This window comes from Brassica napus, chromosome C3, assembly GCF_020379485.1.
Source record: "Brassica napus cultivar Da-Ae chromosome C3, Da-Ae, whole genome shotgun sequence".
Lineage (NCBI taxonomy): Eukaryota > Viridiplantae > Streptophyta > Magnoliopsida > Brassicales > Brassicaceae > Brassica > Brassica napus.
In genome coordinates, this window is record NC_063446.1 from 65,856,874 (window position 1) to 65,879,033 (window position 22,160).

The 22,160-nt window shown below is 34.0% G+C and overlaps 4 protein-coding genes and 1 non-coding gene across 8 annotated transcripts; 2 read left to right on the forward strand and 3 right to left on the reverse strand.

Moving 5' to 3' along the window:
• Positions 1 to 4,743: 4,743 nt before the first annotated feature.
• Positions 4,744 to 8,390, forward strand: LOC106389929 (protein STRUBBELIG-RECEPTOR FAMILY 8). Its single transcript, XM_013830281.3, has 12 exons — positions 4,744 to 5,008; positions 5,241 to 5,373; positions 5,496 to 5,567; positions 5,658 to 5,723; positions 5,796 to 5,867; positions 5,949 to 6,020; positions 6,091 to 6,162; positions 6,254 to 6,319; positions 6,395 to 6,460; positions 6,550 to 7,608; positions 7,708 to 7,864; positions 7,945 to 8,390. Exons 1-12 carry the CDS (start codon positions 4,909 to 4,911, stop codon positions 8,095 to 8,097), a joined length of 2,088 nt encoding a protein of 695 aa, XP_013685735.2. The 5' UTR covers positions 4,744 to 4,908; the 3' UTR covers positions 8,098 to 8,390.
• A 56-nt stretch (positions 8,391 to 8,446) lies between these two features.
• On the reverse strand, positions 8,447 to 10,894 carry LOC106389930 (chromatin remodeling protein EBS-like). The gene is made up of 5 exons (XM_013830282.3): positions 10,552 to 10,894; positions 9,689 to 10,031; positions 9,525 to 9,593; positions 9,294 to 9,432; positions 8,447 to 8,807 (listed from the first exon to the last, which is right to left on the reverse strand). Exons 1-5 carry the CDS (start codon positions 10,646 to 10,648, stop codon positions 8,781 to 8,783), a joined length of 675 nt encoding a protein of 224 aa, XP_013685736.1. The 5' UTR covers positions 10,649 to 10,894; the 3' UTR covers positions 8,447 to 8,780.
• Positions 10,895 to 16,446: 5,552 nt separating this feature from the next.
• Positions 16,447 to 18,005, reverse strand: LOC106383088 (iron-sulfur cluster assembly protein 1-like). The gene is made up of 3 exons (XM_013823196.3): positions 17,638 to 18,005; positions 17,156 to 17,210; positions 16,447 to 16,833 (listed from the first exon to the last, which is right to left on the reverse strand). The coding sequence occupies exons 1-3, from the start codon at positions 17,933 to 17,935 to the stop codon at positions 16,692 to 16,694; spliced, it is 495 nt and encodes a 164-aa protein (XP_013678650.1). The 5' UTR covers positions 17,936 to 18,005; the 3' UTR covers positions 16,447 to 16,691.
• A 1,154-nt stretch (positions 18,006 to 19,159) lies between these two features.
• On the reverse strand, positions 19,160 to 19,245 carry TRNAY-GUA. The gene is given in 2 exon segments: positions 19,160 to 19,195; positions 19,209 to 19,245. It is a non-coding gene; the product is annotated as a tRNA-Tyr (tRNA).
• A 526-nt stretch (positions 19,246 to 19,771) lies between these two features.
• On the forward strand, positions 19,772 to 22,075 carry LOC106383089 (short-chain dehydrogenase/reductase SDRA-like). 4 transcript variants are annotated; one of them, XM_022702353.2, is made up of 7 exons: positions 19,772 to 20,120; positions 20,293 to 20,409; positions 20,498 to 20,635; positions 20,818 to 20,943; positions 21,066 to 21,167; positions 21,270 to 21,436; positions 21,733 to 22,075. In XM_022702353.2, exons 1-6 carry the CDS (start codon positions 19,977 to 19,979, stop codon positions 21,417 to 21,419), a joined length of 777 nt encoding a protein of 258 aa, XP_022558074.2. In that variant the 5' UTR covers positions 19,772 to 19,976; the 3' UTR covers positions 21,420 to 21,436; positions 21,733 to 22,075. The 4 variants fall into 4 exon arrangements, with proteins under 4 accessions (XP_022558074.2, XP_022558073.2, XP_022558072.2 ...); XM_022702352.2 differs by having other exon boundaries at positions 21,762 to 22,075; XM_022702351.2 differs by having other exon boundaries at positions 21,778 to 22,075.
• The last annotated feature ends 85 nt before the right edge of the window (positions 22,076 to 22,160 follow it).

Below are 22,160 nucleotides of genomic sequence, written 5' to 3' on the forward strand. Positions count from 1 at the left end.
TAAATTGATTGGTGAGTTCCGACTTCTAATGTAAAAATATAAAAAAAATTGGGTAAATTTTATAATCCTTTGCATTATATTGATTGATTTATTATTGAATTGTGGTTATAATTAATAATGTTTTTATTTTAATAGATACATAAATAATATTTTTAATTCATAATTAAAAGAAAATTCTCTAGAATAGATCTAAAAAAGTTTTTGTCACAAATATAGATTTTAAAAATAAAAATGACCAAAATAGATTTAAATGTTTTATCAAACAATTAAATATACACTTATATTCCTAAGGTTAATTAATCTAGATATTAGAATTTAGGGTTTAAGGTTTAGTATTTAGAGTTTAGGATTTAGAATTGAGAAGTGGGGGTTTGTGGATAAAATTTCAAATTTAAAAAATTAAAATTTTTAAAATAAAAAATGTTATTTTGGTCATTTTAATTTTTGAGGTTTAATATACACTTATATTTTTGTGACAAAAATTCTATCTGAGAGAGTTATCGGGTTAAAAAGGGTCAACTAATGAAAACGAGAGCGTGTTAGTATTATTTGTGTAAATAATTATTCTATTTATAATGAGAACGCACAATTGTTCTGGCGAATTCCGGCCGTTGATGTTGATATTTTGTGTTATTTTTTAGTGAGAATTTATTGACTGGTAGCTATAGCCTAACGGGGTTAGTCGAACAAAGACTTTGTAACGGGCCGAAATGTTACAAAAACTTCGCCCATATTAAGGCTGTACTGTAGTATTCAAGATTTGGTAAGACATGCGTTTAACGTGGGGACACACACACGCACATGTTTGTAGCGCGCTGAGCGTGCGAGTGGTGGCAGAAAACACTATTATTTTGGCCTAGCTTTTTATGCTGAAAATTATTCAAGAAGTTGGTGTCTTATTTCATAGTCCACTAAACAGATTTGGTTGAATGATTGAATATTTCTTTGGAATTAGACTTTAGCAACTTGTCATTCATTTTGTAAATAAAATACATGGCCTAGCAGTGGCCCCGACCACATAATATGTTTTTATGGATTTTTTGGATTCGAATATGGAGCCCACTATATACTCTGATATAATAACCAAAGACCAATTGATTCGGTAACATATAGAAAATGATATCAAAAGATTCGATTAGCATTACAACTAAACAAACACCACTAGCTTCAATGTTCTATATTTGTTAAAATATTTTCCAGACTTCACAAATTATGATGAGAATCACATCTAATTTATTGGTATAGTCCGAAGTTGGTTTGAAGTTTTTCGGACATGATACATGTTGCGAAATTGAGAAAAGAAAGTTCTAAAAACGGTTTTGTGACCAAACAATTTATTTTGGGCCGAGGTCCAATAAGGCCCCTTCCAGATAGCCCGAGTTACATATTATGATTGACAAATTTTCATATCCTTCGAAGCTGGAAGCAAATGATCGCACAAGGTTTTTTTATTTTTGATGAGCACTAGGGTTTTACATTTTGACATGAGTATTTTACAGATTACTCGTATTACTTCTCTTTTTTGGGTAAAATGTTAACTTTATTATACCAAATTTTTAATTTTTTTACAGAAGAACGAAGAAGACAAGTAGCGGAAAACAGTAATTAAACTAAACAGAGCACCTATAAGAAATTCTGATTCTAAACGGAAGAAGAAAGATCAAAGAGAACGACCGGAAGTAACGTAGCGGTCGATGGTCCAACGCAGAGGTATGAGTAGACTAAGCTCTCGGTTACCGTGAGCTCCCGGAGAGAAAAGCACCCCTAAACCTTGAAGCACCGGGCAAAGACCTACAGCTTCCAAGAGACTCAATCATCAACACCAACACCAACACCTCGTATTACTTCTTTCCAAACAAACATACAATTACTCGTTTCTACGTTACCGGAAAACAATGTATTTTACATAATTTTTCTTCTTGTGTTAGTTTTAAGTTAGTAACCTTTTCGCGAAAAACAAAGAAAATACAAACATTAAATGTGATTCCTGGTAGAATTCACCTGGATACATTAACACTAAATGAAAGTTCCAAACATAATTCGTTAGAAGGTTTACTTATGAAACGTGTAATCAGGGGAGATCCAGAAAATAATTTAACATGGGGCACAATATATATATACATACATTAATTATAAATTAATTTATTCATTAAAATATATGTTTAGTTATATTATGTTATATTTTATAAAATTACATTTTAAAATAAATATTTATTGTAAACGAGTCATATAAAAGAGATAAATATTTTTATAGTGCTAAATAATTTTCAGTAATATTAAAAAATAAATATTATATATAATTTTATTATGAAAACGTGTATTCATTTTAGTTTGTATTAGTTTAAGTGTTGAAAAATATAAACTTGATAAAAATAAATTGTTAAAATAAAACTTAAATAAAGTAACTTTATTTTAAAAAAGGTAAAAACCAATATTAAATAAAAGAAGAAAAGAAATTCATTTCTGTTAGATAACAAAAACAAAGGAGAAGTGAACATTTATTTTACAAAAGGGTGACTAAATATAACAAAGTGTGTAAAAAAAGTCTAAAAACAAAAACAAGTTCAAGTTTCGAACTTGAGTTACATGAGGCACCACTCAACCATTAAAGGCAGAAGAGCTAAGAAGTCTCAATTGCCGATACCTTTCAACAAGATTATTTATAAGAAGCCTGTGGCACGTGCCACACCTGGCGTAGGCATGAGTCCGCCCCTGCGTGTAATGTGAATTTAATTTGGCTTGCTACATATACAATTGTTTGACATGAGTGGCTTAACTACTCATCACCTAATTAATTTATACATGTGAATATACATCTGAAGTCTTGCATCAAAACAAAGCAACACTTTGTATTACTAGTATTTTATTTGCTCGATTATGACAGAAATTACGCTATTTCAATATATTTACGTTGAAAGAATCGAAACAAGATCACGGGATTTCATTCCATAGAATAGAATAAAGTCTCCATCGAGATAATCTTGATTCTTCCAAAGACATATACAAAAAGATAAATAAGAACTGTTTCTTTAGTTATACTGTCTAATTAATCGTTGGGGACTTAAAAAAAAATCTATAAATGTGACAAATAAAATAAAACTACAATAGAATATGAAACTCATATATGTTTTACTGTGTCCAACGAAATTAATATATTGGCAAGATCATATTTTTTTTAAGAATGTTAAATTAATTCAACAAAAAAAAAACTTTTGACAACTAGTGTTGCTTTTCTTTGAAAGTGAAATCAAAACCAAACCTAGCTTTACATCTGCACATTAGATCGGATGTTACATTATTATACAACTCTATCCTTCAAATTCAAACTTCAATATAAAATTTAACAAACATATAAAACGTATAATGAAATTATCAATAAAAATGGAAAAGTTATTTCCATTAACTAATCATTGATGTTCGTTCTTCTTCGCTGACAAGAACAGCTGAACAGGTTTATAAGCTAGCCAGATTGGAACCACACATATGATTTCACTTTCAGCTTTAAATATAAATCCTTTTATCTCTATATATTTACTCATTGTGAATTAAAATATATCTTGAGAGAGGAATAATATTTTTCATAAGAGTACAAAAAATAATATACACGAGAACATGCCAAAAGGTAACACAATATTCGTGTTTTCATGAGTGGACAATACTTTTCACTCTCTGCATTCTATTATTAGTCGTTTTCTGGAAACTATCCCACGTTTCTTTGTAAAATATACATGTCGTTTTCATTTCTGTTGCAATTATAGCACTCTTTATCCTCTTTAAAAAATAATAATTCTGATTCAAATATAGTTTGATCCTGCTATCTTTAACCTTTTTGCTTAACATTTTCAGTTAAATTAAGTAACATTTCTTAGTTTTTATCATGGATTTTACACCTAAGAGTTAGTTGTGTATATTCTGTCAATATTAAATTTATAATTTTTACAAATCCATTTAGTTCTTACCATCGACCATTAAGATATGATATATCGGAAAAAGAAACGCATGCACAACGTCAAAAATATTTATTTATTTATCCTGGTCGTATAATGTCTTTGATTGGTTGGTAACCGAATACGATTTGGTAATGAAAACATAAATGGTATTCAAACTTCGAAAATACTGCATAATGAGAGACAGCGATATGTACCAAACAAATGGTGACCAAACGTGTGTGGAATTAGCTCGTTAACGTGGTCGAACAGAAACATAAAAGTGTAGTATAAGAAAGGCGTGGGCACAGGTAGAGAGAGATTAAGAAAGAGCTTTGGAGAAAGCCAACTAAACATGAGAGTGAAAGGCAAATAGAGCCCATAAAGAACGCGAGTCAAATGTTTGCTAGCTTTTTTTATTCCCCAAAAATTAAACTTTTTCACTTTTAAAACGCTTAATAAAGTTAATTCTTCCAAAATGTGGACAAAAAAATATAAAGAAAATTCCAAACTCACACCGACACAAACACCGGTCAATAGTCAGATACTATCAATCATCAACAGCTCAAGAACTTCAGCAACAGTTTCATCTCATATTTTTATATACTGTAATACTTTTTTGACATCTAGTGTAATACTTAGTGTCAAAAACAAGAGAACACTTATACAATCATCATTAAATCTTGCCTAATGAAGTCTTAAACTAAGTTTTATCAAATTAATATGAACCTGAATTAAAAAAATAATAATAACTTCTCTCTCTTCATTAATTCAACGAAGCTAGGAATCTCCCTCTCTCTCTCTCTCTCTCTCTCTCTCTCTAGTCACTACATATACCTTTCTTTAATTGCGACGCTTTTAACTACCCACTGTAACTATTCTTCTTCTTCTTCTCTGTCACTCTCTTTACTTTTGCTTTCCCCTTTTAGAGCTTTCATGGCAACGTTTCTCTGCAATGTAATGTGATCACCACCGACACTCAATGGCTACCGGAGATAGAGCTATGTTCCCTGTTTTGCTTCTAATCTTCTCTTCGATCTCTGGATTCTCCGTTGTGAACTGTGTTACTGATCCATCTGATGGTAAAGTACTGAGCTTTATGACTTTTGTGACTTTACCTTTTCTTGCTTTTACCTCATTGTGATCGTCTCTTTAGAGATCTTTATGATTTGAGACCTGAGATTTTCTGGGTTTCTTTGTGTCTTCCTGAAAGTGGATGACTTTAGATAAAGTTGTAAACTTGAAGAAAGATCCTTGATTGGGGTTTTATGGACTCATGAGTTGTTTGTTCTCTTTTCATTGGTGTTATTGCAGTTCAAGCCCTTCAGGTTTTGTATACTTCACTGAATAGTCCTTCACAGCTAACCAATTGGAAGAATGGAGGTGGTGATCCATGTGGAGAGTCATGGAAAGGGATTACTTGTGAGCGCTCAGCAGTTGTCTCTATGTAAAAGAAACCACCTTTTTTTTTTTTTTTTTTTTTGTTTCTTTTCACTTTTGGCATTGGTTGATGATGATGATTCTTGAGTGTCTTGTAATGTTCTTGTTTTCCCTTGTGGGTTTTAACAGAGACATATCGGATTCAGGAGTCTCTGGCACTCTTGGATACTTGCTCTCAGACCTTATGTCACTCAGAAAATTGTACTGTCTTTTTGTTTTTTGTTTGTGTTATCTTTGTTCTGTTATGAGGATTTGATTTGATAACATTAGACTTCTTTCACTTTGATACAGGGATGTTAGCGGAAACAGCATCCATGACACACTTCCATATCAACTGCCACCGAATCTCACAAGCCTGTACTGATTCTTTATAGTACTTAGTCTCAGTGTACAGTCTTAAACTAACAGCTGAAAGAAAATGCAATGCAGAAACTTGGCGAGAAACAACTTAAGTGGTAGCCTTCCATACTCCATATCTGCTATGGCTTCTCTTACTTACATGTGAGTTTGACTTTTTAAACTGTGAGGCTTAGCATAATTAGTCTTCTTGTATATTAACGTTTTGAAATTGTTGTTTTCTAGGAATGTAAGTGGTAATTCACTTTCAATGTCGATAGGAGATATCTTTGCTGATCATAACTCACTTTCAACCTTGTAAGATCTCTTTATGATAATGATATCTCTGGTTCCAGTCGGCCATTGATCTTATTGTTGCTTTGTTCAGGGATCTTTCTCACAACAACTTCAGTGGCGATCTTCCGAGTTCTGTGAGTACAGTGTCTAAACTTTCCGTTCTGTGAGTGTTTTTAAACTTTCTTTGTTGCAACAAGAATCAAAAAGTGCAAAAAAGAGATTCATAATTATGATGATATCTTCATTCTTGACAGCTATGTTCAGAACAATGAGTTGACAGGTACCATTGATGTACTCTCCGGTTTGCCTTTGACAACTCTGTAAGTTTTTCAATTTTAGATAGACAAAAGCAACGAATGTGTTGTCTCCCCATCCTTATATGTTTTCTTTGGCAGAAATGTTGCAAACAATCATTTCAATGGATCCATACCTAAAGAGCTCACCTCTATCAAGACCTTAATGTAAGTTCTCAATAACAATCTGTTTACTTCTTTACTTTAGAGTACTCTTTCAGTTTTTTTTTATGCCTTCACATTCCAATATGTAACAGCTATGATGGCAACTCCTTTGATAATGCCCCTGCATCTCCTCAACCAGAAAGACCTGACAAAAAAGGGAAACCTTCTGGTTCTAAGAAACCCAAAACCAGCCCTAAAGCTAAAGGAAAGTCTTCTGAAAAGGGTTTGTCTGGTGGAGTAGTCTCTGGTATAGTCTTCGGTTCTCTGTTTGTTACTGGTATCATAGCACTTGTTCTTTACCTATGCCTTCATAAGAAGAGAAAGAAAGTTGGAGGAAGCACAAAAAGAGCTTCTCAAAGAAGTCTACCACTTAGTGGAACAACCCAAGTGCAAGAGCAGAGGGTTAAAGACTTGAAGTCTTCGCCTGCAGAGAAAGTAACGGTCGACCGGGTAATGAAGATAAGCAGAATGAGATCTCCAATCACTGCTTCACCATACACCGTCTCCTCTCTCCAAGTAGCAACAAACAGCTTTAGCCAAGAAAACATCATCGGTGAAGGATCTCTAGGCCGTGTCTACAGAGCAGAGTTTCCCAATGGAAAGGTAATGGCGATCAAGAAGATTGATAACGCAGCGCTTTCGTTACAAGAAGAAGATAATTTCCTAGAAGCTGTTTCCAACATGTCGAGATTGAGGCATCCGAACATTGTTCCCTTGGCTGGATACTGCACCGAGCACGGCCAACGTCTTCTGGTCTATGAGTACGTTGGCAGCGGGAATCTAGACGATATGCTTCACTTGAATGATGATAGAAGCATGAACTTGACTTGGAACGCGCGTGTTAAAGTGGCGCTTGGGACTGCTAAAGCTCTGGAGTACTTGCATGAGGTTTGCTTGCCTTCAGTTGTACATAGGAACTTCAAGTCAGCGAATATATTGCTAGATGAAGAGCTAAACCCTCACTTATCAGACTGTGGGTTAGCTGCTTTGAATCCTAACACTGAGAGACGGGTTTCGACTCAAATGGTGGGTTCATTTGGATACAGCGCTCCAGAGTTTGCATTGTCTGGGATCTATACTGTTAAAAGTGATGTGTACACTTTTGGAGTAGTCATGCTTGAGCTCTTAACTGGTCGGAAGCCTCTTGACAGGTTCTATATTTTTTCCTTTTTTTTTTTTAATCTAATGTCAACCCACAAAAAGAGCCATTGATTCAGTTTTCTTTTGCTTTGTGTGTGTGTGTTTGATAGCTCGAGGACGAGAGCAGAGCAATCATTAGTGAGATGGGCGACACCGCAGCTACATGATATAGATGCTTTGTCTAAAATGGTTGATCCTTCGCTTAATGGCATGTATCCAGCTAAGTCACTGTCTCTTTTTGCGGATATCATTGCTCTTTGTATTCAGGTAACTTAATACCATCTCTAAGAAAATGAAATTGTTTTGGTGAAGTAACCATCTTCTTCTCTTTTTGTTGTTAATTGTAGCCGGAGCCAGAGTTCAGGCCTCCAATGTCAGAGGTGGTGCAACAGCTGGTGAGGTTGGTTCAACGAGCAAGTGTAGTCAAACGAAGATCTAGTGATGACAATGGATTTTCTTACAGGACACCTGAACATGAGCACATGGATTTCTCATTCTGAGTAATAAACAACAAACTTCTTTTTTTTGTTCATTGGAAGCTAAAAAGAAGCTCCAAAATTGAAGAGGGAGACAGTTTTGTGCAATTACATGAAGGACTCTGAACCAAAGGATGTGACAAAGAGGTAAAGAATGCACATCTTGGTTCAGACCAAAATGTATGAAACTTTGTTTGTGAGTGAGGATAAAATTAGAGTACATAAAGAGTTTCTGTATCATGTTTTGTTCATCTGTTTTATTCTTTCTTTTTGTCCAAAAAACAATCAATCAATCTGAGACTTTCTTTTGCAGTGTTCTCTCTCTCTTTTTTTTTATGTAAAGTTGAATAATTTAAACGAAAACGTTTCAAGATATGCTAACATGATAGTCATGATGATGGTTAATGTTGAGGAGATCCAAAGACAATATGTTTCAAAATATGCTAACATGTTCGTCTGTTCTCATCAGACACAAAACAACAGACCACAATAAACATACCTAAAGTAAACTTGAGACCCCACGGAAAAAGTCTATACAACTCATCATCTCTCCACTTTTTCTCATTTGTCTTAGTTTTGGAACGCACATCACAACCACGACGACACACACAAGATAATCCTAACTTAACTAAAAATGTGCACCAAGGAGCTTCCAAGTTATATAACTTGCCAGACCCTGTGGCTTTCACCCCATGAAAACCTCGCGATTATCTTTTCCTGCGCTTTGCTTCTACCTGAAGACAACAATGACATTGTTAACATCATCAGCCACACGACTTTGAGCCCAAAACAGAAAGAAGAAAGAAACGTAATTTTCCTGTAAATGCCAAACATTTCAGAAGCTGATAATTGTAACAATCAAGGAGATTTCTAGTTTCGTTATCTATAGTATACTCAGGTTCTTGGAAGTAAAAGCATAACAAAATGGATCACTGATAACCTTAATAGACATATTGTGTTGCAGTTAGAACTTGGGCAACATTAAGCAAAGATCAAATCTAGACCAAGAACCAAGAATTGTATCTTTCTGGTCATTTCACACAGCAAAAAACCATCAAGCCAGTGCATATTTTTGGTTTTGTAACTTTTCTCTGAGGCTAGTGTTATTAAAACTAATAGAACATCTATACATGCAATGACTAAACGGAGGCAGAGGCTAGTGTTATTAAAACTAATAGAACATTTATACATGCAATGACTAAAGAGAGATACAAACGAACCTTGACATCATCAGCTGGAGATGCAGTAAACCCGTTCTGTGATTTCTTGACATCGTCATCAGAACTGCATTCAGCACATGCAAAGTGATCAAGCAGCTTTGCTTCTTCTGTCGTCATGCCAACACATGCAGGATGATACCTACACCCATCAAAAATTGCAACTCTTACCATCACTAACAAAGGATACCAACAACAGAAGCTAATAAAAGAGACACAAATATCAACATTTACCAGTCTTTGCAGCCGTCACATTGCACCATGAGATCGTCTGGATTATAAGGCATTTCACATTTGCAGTACCTTCACCACCAAAAATATATATATATAAGTCATGGAAACTTATGGTTATAACTTATAAGTAGACATGTTACTGAACTGATTACTCATCTACTTACACAGCAACACGGTCAGGGGTGAACGCGCCAGTAGCAGCCTTGTACTCGAACCTACAATAATAATCCTCCGCCCCAACGTTTTCAAGCCTAGTGTAGCTTTTGAAGGTGTGAACGATGCATTTCCCCTCAATGGTGTGTGCGCTTTGAACGTCGAAATGGTCAGACAAGAAAAGCTCTTTAGCTCCATGGAACTGTCTCCTACCACCAAGAGACTCCTCAGGGCGGTAATACCACCGACAGTGCACCTTCACATTGTTCCTGGCATCCGCTTCGATCTTCTCAACACGGGCCACGTACGGTGGCTTGCCAGCATCAGAGGGACGCATCAACACATAATCTCCAGCTGCAGAAAACAACCTCGAAGTTACTAGATAGATAACATATATAACTCGCATTGTAGAGTCTACACAGAGTATAACAAGCACCATAAGAAGCTTCCAATAATTTAAAAAAAAAAAAAATCAATTATTAGTTGTAAATAGTAAGTATACATTCACTCTTCTTCACCTAGTAACAAGCACAGAGCAGAGTTAATAAGTAAATGCAAGATCTTTCCCGTATAAAAACACAAACTTTGCATCAATGTATCAAACCAAACAAAAGTATAGTCCGTGTTTTATAGTTAACTCAATTTTTACATAAAAAAGTTACTAAATTTACATAAAAGAAGCCCAAACCAAAACAATTCTCCATTTTGAAAAAAAAAGAGAGCAACCAAAGATCACATTTTGCTCAATTGCATAGCACAAACACTTATCTACTAATGAAACGACGGTGAATCTAAAGCTATCAAACATATCTAAAAGACTCCATATACTCAACGCTAAGTTGCCCCAAGTGTACAACTTTACAAGTGAGGCTACCTCTCACAACTTTGTTGGTGCCTTTGATGGTATACGTGTCGAGCTCCTTCCTCCCAGTTTTGATTTTTGAGGGGACACCGGGTCGAGTTTTCGCCATGGAAGCTAGGGCTAATGCTAAGCTGGAATAAAGGTAGGTTTTTTGTTTGTCTCTGTACCTTTGAAATGTACAGAGAGATTGGTGGGTTATGAAAGATCTAGGATATGTGTATATCGATGGCAAGAAGAAGATCAAGTTTCAGAGTAAATCTGGAACCCTAGATTCTCTCTAGGTGAAGAAGATGAGAGTCCTTTGCAATTTGAGAGGTTTAGCTCTTGTGAAGGGCAATTTATTATTTTTTGTCATTTTCTTTTTAGTTATTTTCACTATTTATCTTTTATTAACTAATTTTGGGCATTGTGTTTCTTTTTTCTTTGTTCGAGTTTAGTACTGATCCGAGATTAATTAAATATTTATTTTAGATTTTTTTACTATATATAAATGTTTATTCAGCAATTTATTTTTTATTGGATGAAATATGGTTAGGTTTATAGATAATTGTGTTTTTATATAGAAAACTAGGGTGGGCGGGATATAATTTACTTGTGATCTAGATTTTAATTTTTTGTACGATTTTGTGATTTGTGTTTTAGGTTTGCATTTGTAAGAAATATGTATTAAAATGATTGTTGTCTTGTAGAAAATTTTAAGTGATGAAAGATATTATGTACAATAATTTTAAGAGAATTTTTTTTTTTGTATTTTCTTGAGAATAATAAATTTCATATTTATCTTTATTTTCATTCAAAAGATCAAAATCATATCATAGGGGTTCGTCCTGGCAACCATAGAAAGAAAGTTTTCAGATATGAGCTTAAGGTTTTCTCTAATCACCTCCATTTCACGATTTAACTGGTCTGATAAAGTTGTGATGTAATTGATTCCAGTTTAATATTGTTGAACCGGTTTACTCTAGTATAAAGAGTAACTGTTGTAACAAACTTCGGTAACGGAAACACTTTTTTGAATGATTTCGATCAAGTAATATGGTATTAGAGTTTTTGGTGTGTTTGCCTAGTAGATGATTTCCACATAAAGAGTTTTATATTTATGTAGCATGTATAAGTGATCCGTTTTGCTATAGTATTTCTGAAATGTTAGGTTTGAAATATTTCTATTGGAGCGTTTCTCACCTACATTTCGAGTAGGCCTGTTAGTGGTCTATATCGGGTATCAATATGATCCTTGAACAATATATATGTAGTATGACAATTGTTAGTTATTCCTGCTTAATCTTGGTTCAATTTCAGGTTCAAAGATCAATCTAGTTCGTTCGTATGTGTATACAGATGATCAACTAAGCAAGAAATCAAAATGCAAACGAGATTGTTCACCCGGACTTCGTTTTCTACTGTCCGGGGAGGGATCGGTACCTTCAAGCTTCACTAGAATCAATACAGAGCTTCGTCAACGTTTATACAACAAGATCTCGATACTCCGAAAGAGTCTCGTGCTGTTACCTCATAAATATACCACAAATAATCGGATCCTCGGCTAGATCAACACCGGAGACACTTCTAGTGAAGCTTGAGGTAGTCTCATGTTGAAGTAGCTACCGGTAAAGCGCTCTCTCTCCCTCTCTCTCTCTCTCTTGATTCTCTCCGTTGAAGCTGTCGTCTCTTACTACTCTATTTTGCAGATAATGATCGGGATAATGACGATGATGGCCGTTACGGCCGTTATAAGTTCATGCTGACTCAGCAAAACCGTGTGGGCTTAAGTGATGAGACAGCCCAGTTCTAACACGAGCTTCTGCTGAAGAATGTGATGTGGCCCACTTCTGAAGGCCCAGTTTTAGAAGTCCAGAAGACCAAAGCCCACAACTCTCCACCTCTTTGGTTTTCGGACATACCGAGGAAACCCTAAGAACTGTCTAGTTCCTCCTCTCTCCTCACCGCATCCTTGCTCTGTCTTCTCTATTAGACGAGAAACACTTATCGCCGAGATCCTTCATCTCTCTCGATCTCCCTTCTTCAACTTAGCTCTCCACCTCCACAAAATCATCCGGTAAGCTTTCTTCTCCAGTTCTTACCTTCTAGTCTCTAATCTTGACTCATAAAGTCGTGACTTCGAGACTCCTTCTGAGACTAATGTCTCATCTTGTTGTATTGCATGTTCTTGGTTGAAGCTTTTCAACCTGAGGCGCTCACTCTCTTCAGCTACACTGTATATCACACATGTACTGATCTTTTTTCGATTTTACTTTGTTTCCTAAACACACATACTTCTTTCATTTTATTAAGGAACTTCAAACAACTACTGACCACAAATCTCCTTGTTTGTCACTTAGACTACATATACTTCTCTGTCAATTTCTCACCAGCTCTGAGCATCGAAGACGGCCATCAGACTCTCAGATACTCTACCTGAAACTTTGTTCTATAGAGAACCCGAATCTTCCACTCAAGACTCTACTTCAAACCTTTTACTTTGAGGTCCATTTTATTATATGCTTAATATAATTGTTTAATTTCTTTTAATAAGATAAAATTAAACAAAAAAAGATGCAAAGATTGTTATCAAATATATGTATTATTCATCTATCTTATTAAAGTAGAAGTATTTTAAGCTTTTGTTTGGCAACTTAGATAGTAGTTAAAAAAAATAGTGTTGTTTGGAAACATGAATAACAGTGAGTTAGAGAAAAAAGTATTGGGTTATGCTATTAAAGAAATTGGAAATCCATTACATTATATTAAAAAGTAATGGGTTTATGTTACTTGATATACATATTCAAATCAAAATAATAATTTAAAATTGATTTATATCAAAAATTCATTCAAAAATATACATATATTCAAAATTTGATTTTTACTAACATATTTTCCAATAACCATTATAAAAAAATGTTTTCAATATATATAAGTAAAATACAATATAAAGCTCAATTTCAAAGACCAACTTAAATTATGGTTTTATATTTCACATTGAAATTTAAAAATATAATATATGTGATTATTTATATGATTGTACGTATAAAATATTATTAATTATAAGATTACTTATTTGATGGTACATATAAAATATGATTAATTATATGATAAAACATATTTTTGTAACCTATGATGACACATATATGATATATAATAGTGATTAGGGGTGGGCGTTCGAGTTTGTTTCCGGATCTGTTTGGGATTTCATGTTCGGTGCACATCTTTGAGGATTCGGTTCAGATTTGGATAACCAATTTAAATTATTTTAAAAAATTTAAATTTATTATATGCTTTAATTTTAAAAATATATATATAAGCAGTAGAATATATTACATATAAATTTGAAAAACATATGTCAGAGTACTTAACTTAACATATAAATTAGTTTGGTTTACATATTTGGATGGAGAACTAATAATTAAGTATTTTTAGAGTTTTGAGTATATTTTAACTATTTTAGATATTTACGTTTGATTATTTGTATATAATTTCAAGTATTTAAACGAACTTAAAAGTATTATATATATTCTGGATGTTTTTATATATATTAAATCTAGAAATAATTAATATATAAGTATATAAATCTATTTTGGATACCCAAAATACTTCGGTTCGGATCGGATTAGGTTTCAGTTCTTCAAATACCAAAATTTTGAATAATTCGGATATTTAATCAATTTCGGTTCGGATTTGGTACTACTTATTCGGATTGGGATCAGTTCGGTTCTTCGAATTCGTGTTTTGTGCACAACCTTAAATAAGGACATAAAAAACAAATAGCATCATTTTTTTTAAATACATCCGCGCGGGCGCGTTGGTGAAAATCTAGTAATCATTAATTGTCATATATATGTTAATCATATTATGTAATTCCGTAATTTTTATTGAATGAAAGAAAATATATTTTTTTGTACACTACAAATCAATCTGATAATTATTTTGATAAAAAAATATATTTATATGGACCAATTTATTTTCTAAGAATTTTAAGAATCATCTTCGTGATGATACGTGACTACAAAAACATGTTGTAGTGCTCTATGATTAATATATAAGAGATATAAAATAATTGCATAGATCATATCTCTAGCTAATGTACAGGGTCAATGGAATGGAACGCCACCACAAGCAGTTGCACGGCTCTCCAATCCCTTATTGCTACTCACTTGGTGTTACTGTGGATTTAAAGATGAGGCGATTATGCTACGTAGACGTTGAGCGTTTTATGGAACCATAACTTATAAACAAGATTTTGAACTAAAACATAACTCAAACTTATGGAAATGCAACCGAGTTAAACTAACACTGATATATAGAGTAATTTGAACTACATGCAAGAGTACAATGAACAAAACCCTTTCTTAATGTATATATATTAAATAAATGAAAATAATAATCTCATACGAATATATTTTTCTTACAAAACAGTCTACTATTACAACACAAATCTGAATATTAATGAAAATCATGTAAATAGCATTTTCCGGTGTAAGCTCGTTTTTAAACTTTTTCACTATCTAAACTGGAAATATAAAAACGAATATGTTTTGACGATTCTTAGTGAAAACTCACTAACATATGAAAATTGTGTTTATGAAAATAAGTTATGAGAGTTTTATACATGAAAGTCGTGGATAAATGAATTTTTGTTGGTGTAAAATGAGAACAAAAGAGATGAAATTTGAATGATTAAACTTTAGAAGCTCCAAAATGGTTATTCATGATGTTTAGAGAAATTGATAACAATATCATTATTGTAAATACGAAGAAATGTGTAGGGTGTTTATAATTTTTATATTTTTGAAAAAATAATATTATAATGACATTTTTGTAAATATTTGAAAACCTCAAGGATTATATGGAAAATTATGACAAAATATTGTTAACAGAAAATAGGATTTGTTGTATTTGCTTTCAATTCTTGAGTCATTTTGCAAAACCTCCTTATAAAAAATATGGCAATGGCATTATTTTTTAAAAGCAATATGATATTCCTTAAAATATACATTTTGTAAAAATAGATAACTTTTAGAGATATGAAGCACACATTATTTTGTAAAAAAAAATTACAAATTTAAATATATTATGAATGCTATAATATAAAACATGGTTATTTACATATGATCATTTATATATTAATTATAGTATCATGCATATACTATATTTTGAAAAAATCAAAAATATAAATAGTATAAAGAACAATTTAACCATGAAAATAGAATTATAAGAATAAAATATCTTCTTACAATGCTAGCATATATAGATGATTTCTCATTTAAAACATTAGAAATATATAACACACAAACAAAATAAATAAATTTATTTATTTATTTTTATTAACTTGTTTATTATGTAAGTTTATAATATATTTTATCTAAGATGTAAATTATTTTGCTTTTATTTTTTTTTAATTATGGTAATTACCATTGCTTATTGTTTAATATTTGATTTCTATAATTGAATTTTGTGTTATAATTGTTTTTAGCCATATTATAATAAGATACGATTCATGTCATTATTTTCAATAGGCCATGTCAATATTTTTTACAAAATGATTGTGGAGAAGACACCTAAATAAATACTTAGAATCTCTAAAAAAACAATATACTAGTTCCATGTTTTGATAGTTAACGCTTCTTCCTCTATTTATTTTCTCTTTTTTCTTCCTCCATTTATTTTCCTTTCATCCGTTCCAGTAGTCAAAACATAAAATCAATCTGTGTTAGGTTGAACTTCAGGACACGTGGAAAATTCATGTTCAGTGGCGGTTTCTAGCTCTGTTATTCCGAAACCACAAAAGCTTTCTGTCCGAACCTTTTACTTCCTAGTATACTATTCATTTCGAACCTGATTCTTTTAAGCGATCCAATTTCAATTCTTGAAAAGTCATTTTATCCGTAGAAATTACTTCAAAGAAGATCAAACTAGAAAGAAAAGATTATCCGTAGTATACTGTTTAATAGATATAAATCTCCCAAAGAAAAAAAAAAGTCATTACAAAACATAAAACATCAAAAGGAAATCATTCTTCTCAGATGTTTTCTGTCCAACAGAGTTTATTCAAAATACTTCTTAAACTTCAACCTTATAGGTTGTACGTAATCCTCTTCTACACCACCCCTGTTTTCACCATCATATACACATTATGGTATAAACATGTGCAAAAGGAATCACGCCTGTGAGGTTTCTCCAGCACCGTTTGTCTTCAAACGCTTCTCCTTGTAGTCTTTGACAGCTGCCTTGATGGCGTCCTCCGCCAACATACTGCAATGGAGCTTCACTGGTGGGAGAGAAAGATGCTTTGCAATCTCACTAGCAAAATACATCACAGAACAAGGAAAAAGACACACTGAATTCAGAATCTCAGATATCGAGAACCCCATGGCATAAATAATAAGGTTTAGTTATTCTCAGACAAAGAAGGCAAGCCTGGAAAAACTTGTACATACTATCCAAGTAAACCAATATCATACCAACAGACAATCCAGTGACTGGTCATGTGAACAATTAAAGAGTGAACCAATTAGACACCACAAGTTCTAATGATAACTTCCTTCAAAAACGGAAATAGGAGGACAAGACTTCTATTGTCTTGTCCTTCATGTAAGACAAACAAACAAAGGGTACTACTTACGTGTTCTTGATGGTCAGGACTTCCTCCATAGCTTTGCCTTTCACCCATTCAGTGGCTGAAAACATTAAAGATCAATCAACATTACAAAACTGTCAGCCTCAAAATAGTATCAGACATGAGAGAGAGAGAGAGGGAGAGAGAGAGAGAGAGAGAGAGAGAGAGAGAGATGATAGATCAAGTTACAACCACGCACAAGGACCAGAAAACATAGAGCATCGATAAAGGAAAACACTTGACAAGAATCTTTGACAAGACACATTTCATTACATAAAATCCGACCAATGCCTAATAGAACACCGTCTCCACAAGGACCAATCAATTTAGAAACCTAATTTTAAAAGAACCCATCAATTAGAAACCTCATTAATCAATAAAAAAAAAAATCAATCTCAAATCTAATTAATCAAGAACCGGTCAATCTGAAACACATTTCATCAACAACTGTAATCAGTATCTCAAATCCGCTAAAGATGGAAACCTACCCACAGATGAAGAGGCGATAGCGGAGCCACAACCAAAGGTCTTGAACCGAGCATCAACGATCTGACCGGTCTTCTCATCGACCTTGATCTGAAGCTTCATCACATCACCGCACGCGGGAGCTCCGACGAGGCCCGTGCCGATGCTGGTATCGTTCTTATCGAAAGACCCGACGTTGCGGGGGTTGTCGTAGTGGTCGATGACGTTCTCGTGGTAGGATCGGGAGATACCAACGGACCACGGCGTCGATTGGCGTGACGTAAGGCCTAGAGCCTTCTTCGCAGCTTGCCTGAGCATCATCGTCGTCGATTAGGGTTTTGTTTCCGCGGATGTTGGAAAGATGAGATTGGAATTTTTAGGAGGGCCATTTCCTTTATGGGCTGCAAAGAAGTCGGTTCGGTTTAGATTAAGCGGGGACACGTGTACGGTTCTCTGATTTTCCCTTTTTAAATAGTTTATCTAACTTGAGACGCGAATTAGATTAGAGGTTTTCTTTTCAACAATTATTTTGTGCCTTTCGACCTCTCTGGTTTGAATAGCATCCAAAATTCAAAAAACTAAGGGCAGCCGATATCCATTTACAGGTTCTAGATCATAAATTTATCACTTTTTGGTTGCATATGTAAGAAATAAATAACTTTTAATTCAAAATAGAAATTAAGGCCACTAGGAAAGAAATACGTGATGACCAATGTTAAGGACTTGTTTATGACCCGTCTTTCTCTCTTTCCACTTATTTATATTTTTTAATATTAATTTTTTGTTTGGATACTGGGTCAGAACCCTGCAATGAACATGGTCTAACCTACATAACTCGTTTAAGTATTTTTAGGTTTGGATCTTTTAATTTTTTATTGTTTTGTCCGGACTTAATTAGAAATTACTATGATTAAATGATTTAAGTGAAAATAATTAATATTTTCATAAAAAATGCAGACTCGCAGGTTTGCAACTATGGATAACTCATAACAATCGCTATACAGTAAAAAAAACCTATTTCTAGCTTGGTTTGAGGACCCCTTGATCAAAGACGTTCCTCGAAGTGACTCAACTGAAAGGAGCAATCCTCTGGTGGCCTTACTTTGCTTTCAGATCAATAAACGAATCTAGTTTACGTTTGGACTCCTCAATTGATATAACTCAAATTGCATGTGTTAAGCTTTCAAATAGCTAGCTTTATCAAATGACTTCCTTTTTGGGAGAAGTAGGAATTGTTAGCCAAAGAAACCATTTTTATTTTTATTTTTATTTATTGTTGAAGTGGTGACTTTTTATTTTTAGGAGAATTGGTGAAATAACAAAAAAAATCAAAATTAGATTTTTAGAAAGTAGAGAGATAGAAAAAGGAAGAAAGAAAATTGACGTGTTTTTTAACGTCTAATTAATTATACTATTACAACGCTGAGAATTGACGTTTTGGTTACTTATTTAATTTAAGTTTTTTTTGTTAATTACTGGGTGCAATTTCTCCCCAATTTCTGCTTTTCTTTTTTGAACGAAAAAAATAGGAAAAAGGAAAACTAGTCCGACCTGCCAGAATCGAACCAGCGACCTAAAGATTTGCTGTCACAGACTACAGTCTTCCGCTCTACCAACTGAGCTAAGGTCGGATGTTGGTTTTCAATTAAATACCTTTTCTATATGTTTTCCGAGTATGCAGCAATCAAAGAAACACCTAATTAACTTTGTCCTCCATCACCAAACACTCGAAGCCATATACAGTGTCTGGTGGTACATCTCTGTCTCAAACCAGATTGGTTACCTCATCAGTCCCGTAACGTCACTCTCTCCATCTCTCTCATGGCTTTACAGTAACACGATCTTCATCACCCTCTATTCATCTTATACCAAATCACATGTCATCTTCAGACTCTTTTGTCTCAATGACTTCGCTCGCTTCTTCATTATGCAATTTACATAGATGTAAATCCGCATTTTGTAATTTTCACAGTAGACAAACAATAATGATATGCCATCATCATATAATTAAAAAACAAAAGGAAATGATACGTAGCGAAGAATCTTTGGAAGTTGAAACTATAAAAAAATAATCATAAAGGATAAGATCATATAAATAATACAGTATTTCAAGAAAGAAAAAGTCATTTTATATTAACATATTTCAACAAATCTTCTTACAAAACTAATTAATTGTTACGATAAGCATGAAGAGTCGTAGCAGTCTTGACTACTAAAACACAGACCATTTCTGCATTCACACGCTGAAGAGATGTACTTGCATGTTCGTATGTAAGATGAATAGGAAGAAAATCTGTAAAGAGAGCGAGTGAAGAGATCCAGACGTGTGTACAAAGGAATCAAATCGAAAAAAAAAAACAAAATGGAGAAGAAGAAGAAGGTGGGGCCAAAAAGACTCCAAGGCAAAGTGGCGATCGTGACGGCATCGACGCAAGGGATAGGCTTCGGTATCGTTGAACGGCTCGGACTTGAAGGCGCTTCTGTCGTCGTCTCTTCTCGAAAACAGGTCCTCCTCCAACTCTCTGTCTCTCTACCTAAGAATCATCGAAAGTTTCAACCTTCTTCTAGGATTTGACTTTCTTGATGAATGTTTTTGTTTGCTTTGCATTAGTGAATCCAATTTAGAAGCTCTGCTTTGAATAAGTAATTTGTGTGTGTTTTTCAATTAAATTGTGCAGAAAAATGTGGATGAGGCAGTAGAGAAGCTTAAAGCTCAAGAGATTGATGCAGTTGGAATCGTTTGTCATGTCTCTAATGCTCAACATCGCCTGAATCTTGTCCAAAAGACAATTCAAGTAAAGATGTCAAAACATTAACCTTTTTTATTTAATCTTTCATTTGTTGTTTTATTCTTAATCAGCTTTCCTTTGGCTTGAGTTTCAGAGATATGGGAAGAAGATAGATATTGTTGTATGTAATGCCGCTGTTAATCCATCTACTGACCCAATCTTATCCACCCAAGAATCTGCTCTTGACAAGCTTTGGGAAGTCAATGTCAAATCATCTATTCTTCTCCTCCAGGTAACACTGATCATTTTGCTTTAGCTGGTTCTTTGAAAAAGAAACCTTTTAGTTTTGTATGTGGTTTTGGTCAAGCTTTGAACAAGACAAGAGATTTTCTTATTTCCTGGAGACAATAACTCTGGTGTCTCCTGTGCTCAAAGTAACTTGACATTGCAATGGTTATTTCTTATCAAAACCAGGATATGGCTCCTCACTTACAGAAGGGTTCTTCGGTTATCTTCATAACCTCCATTGCTGCGTTTCAACCGCAAGTACCAACGGCAATGTATGGAGTTACCAAAACAGCTCTTCTCGGACTAACCAAGGTCTCAATGATTGTCTAAACCATAGATAGACCCCTAAAATATATATATGTATATATAATCTTTTTTTCAAATGAATATGGGGTTCAACATGTCTCACTCACTAGTCCACTCTTCTTTTCAAGGCACTTGCTGCTGAGATGGGACCGGACACAAGAGTGAACGCTGTAGCGCCTGGTGTTGTGCCAACACACTTTGCCTCTTTCATCACCCGGAACTCTGAAGTGGTTTGTTTGTTAAATAAACTGGCTTGCTGTGTTTGTGATCAAACAATGTTACAGTTTTTCACTTCTCATCCATGATTTTGATGTGTGTTTTTCATTTCACAGAGAAGAGCCAGTGAGGAGAAAACACTGCTCAACAGGCTGGGAACAACAGAGGACATGGCCGCTGCAACAGCTTTCTTGGCCTCTGATGATGCTGCTTACATCACTGGAGAAACTTTAGTGGTCGCCGGAGGAATGCCCTCCAGGCTCTGAATCAAAATCCCCCACTAGTAATAATTCATATTTCAATAAAACTTGCTGAGGGACAAGAAAACCTCACATTTGTTACTCTTGTGTGATCATGTGGAATGCTTTAATTTCTCATTCTGAATAGTAGTAAATGGAACATATCTTATCTACCAAAGATTACTTTCATGACAATCTACGGGATACAAGAACATACTTTCTTTGATAGAAACAATACATTCAAGAATCAATATACTACTTGATACCAATATTTTTATGACCAAGCCCATCTTCCCCTATGCTAAAAAAGTTTTTAATTGTATTCTTCCCGTCACTGCAGTTTCTTGTGGGGTTTCTGAGTCTTTCTAGACTGTTTCATATGCAGAACCAATCTTGTGGTCTCATGGAATTGATGACAAGACTGTACTCCAGCTCTTCCTTTTCTTCAACAAGCTGGTGTTACTTGCGGAGTCATGGATCAAACAACGGATGCAGAGTTTTCCTCCTTCGTAAAAGATTATCTTTGAACTTTTTTTAGAAGCTTTTGAGGGTTTGTCCAAGTACTTCAGTTGTCTATTTTTCTTTTAGTTTTAAATGGGTCTTAAGAAGATTGTGTAAGCTAGATTGAACATAAGGAAATTTGATCAATTATCAACACAATCTAAATTAAAATTTTACAGCAACAACCACCATACGTATGGTTGATGGCATTGCTAAAACGTGTAATCCAGTCAAACAAGAATGGGCCTAGAGTGACAGAGAAGATAA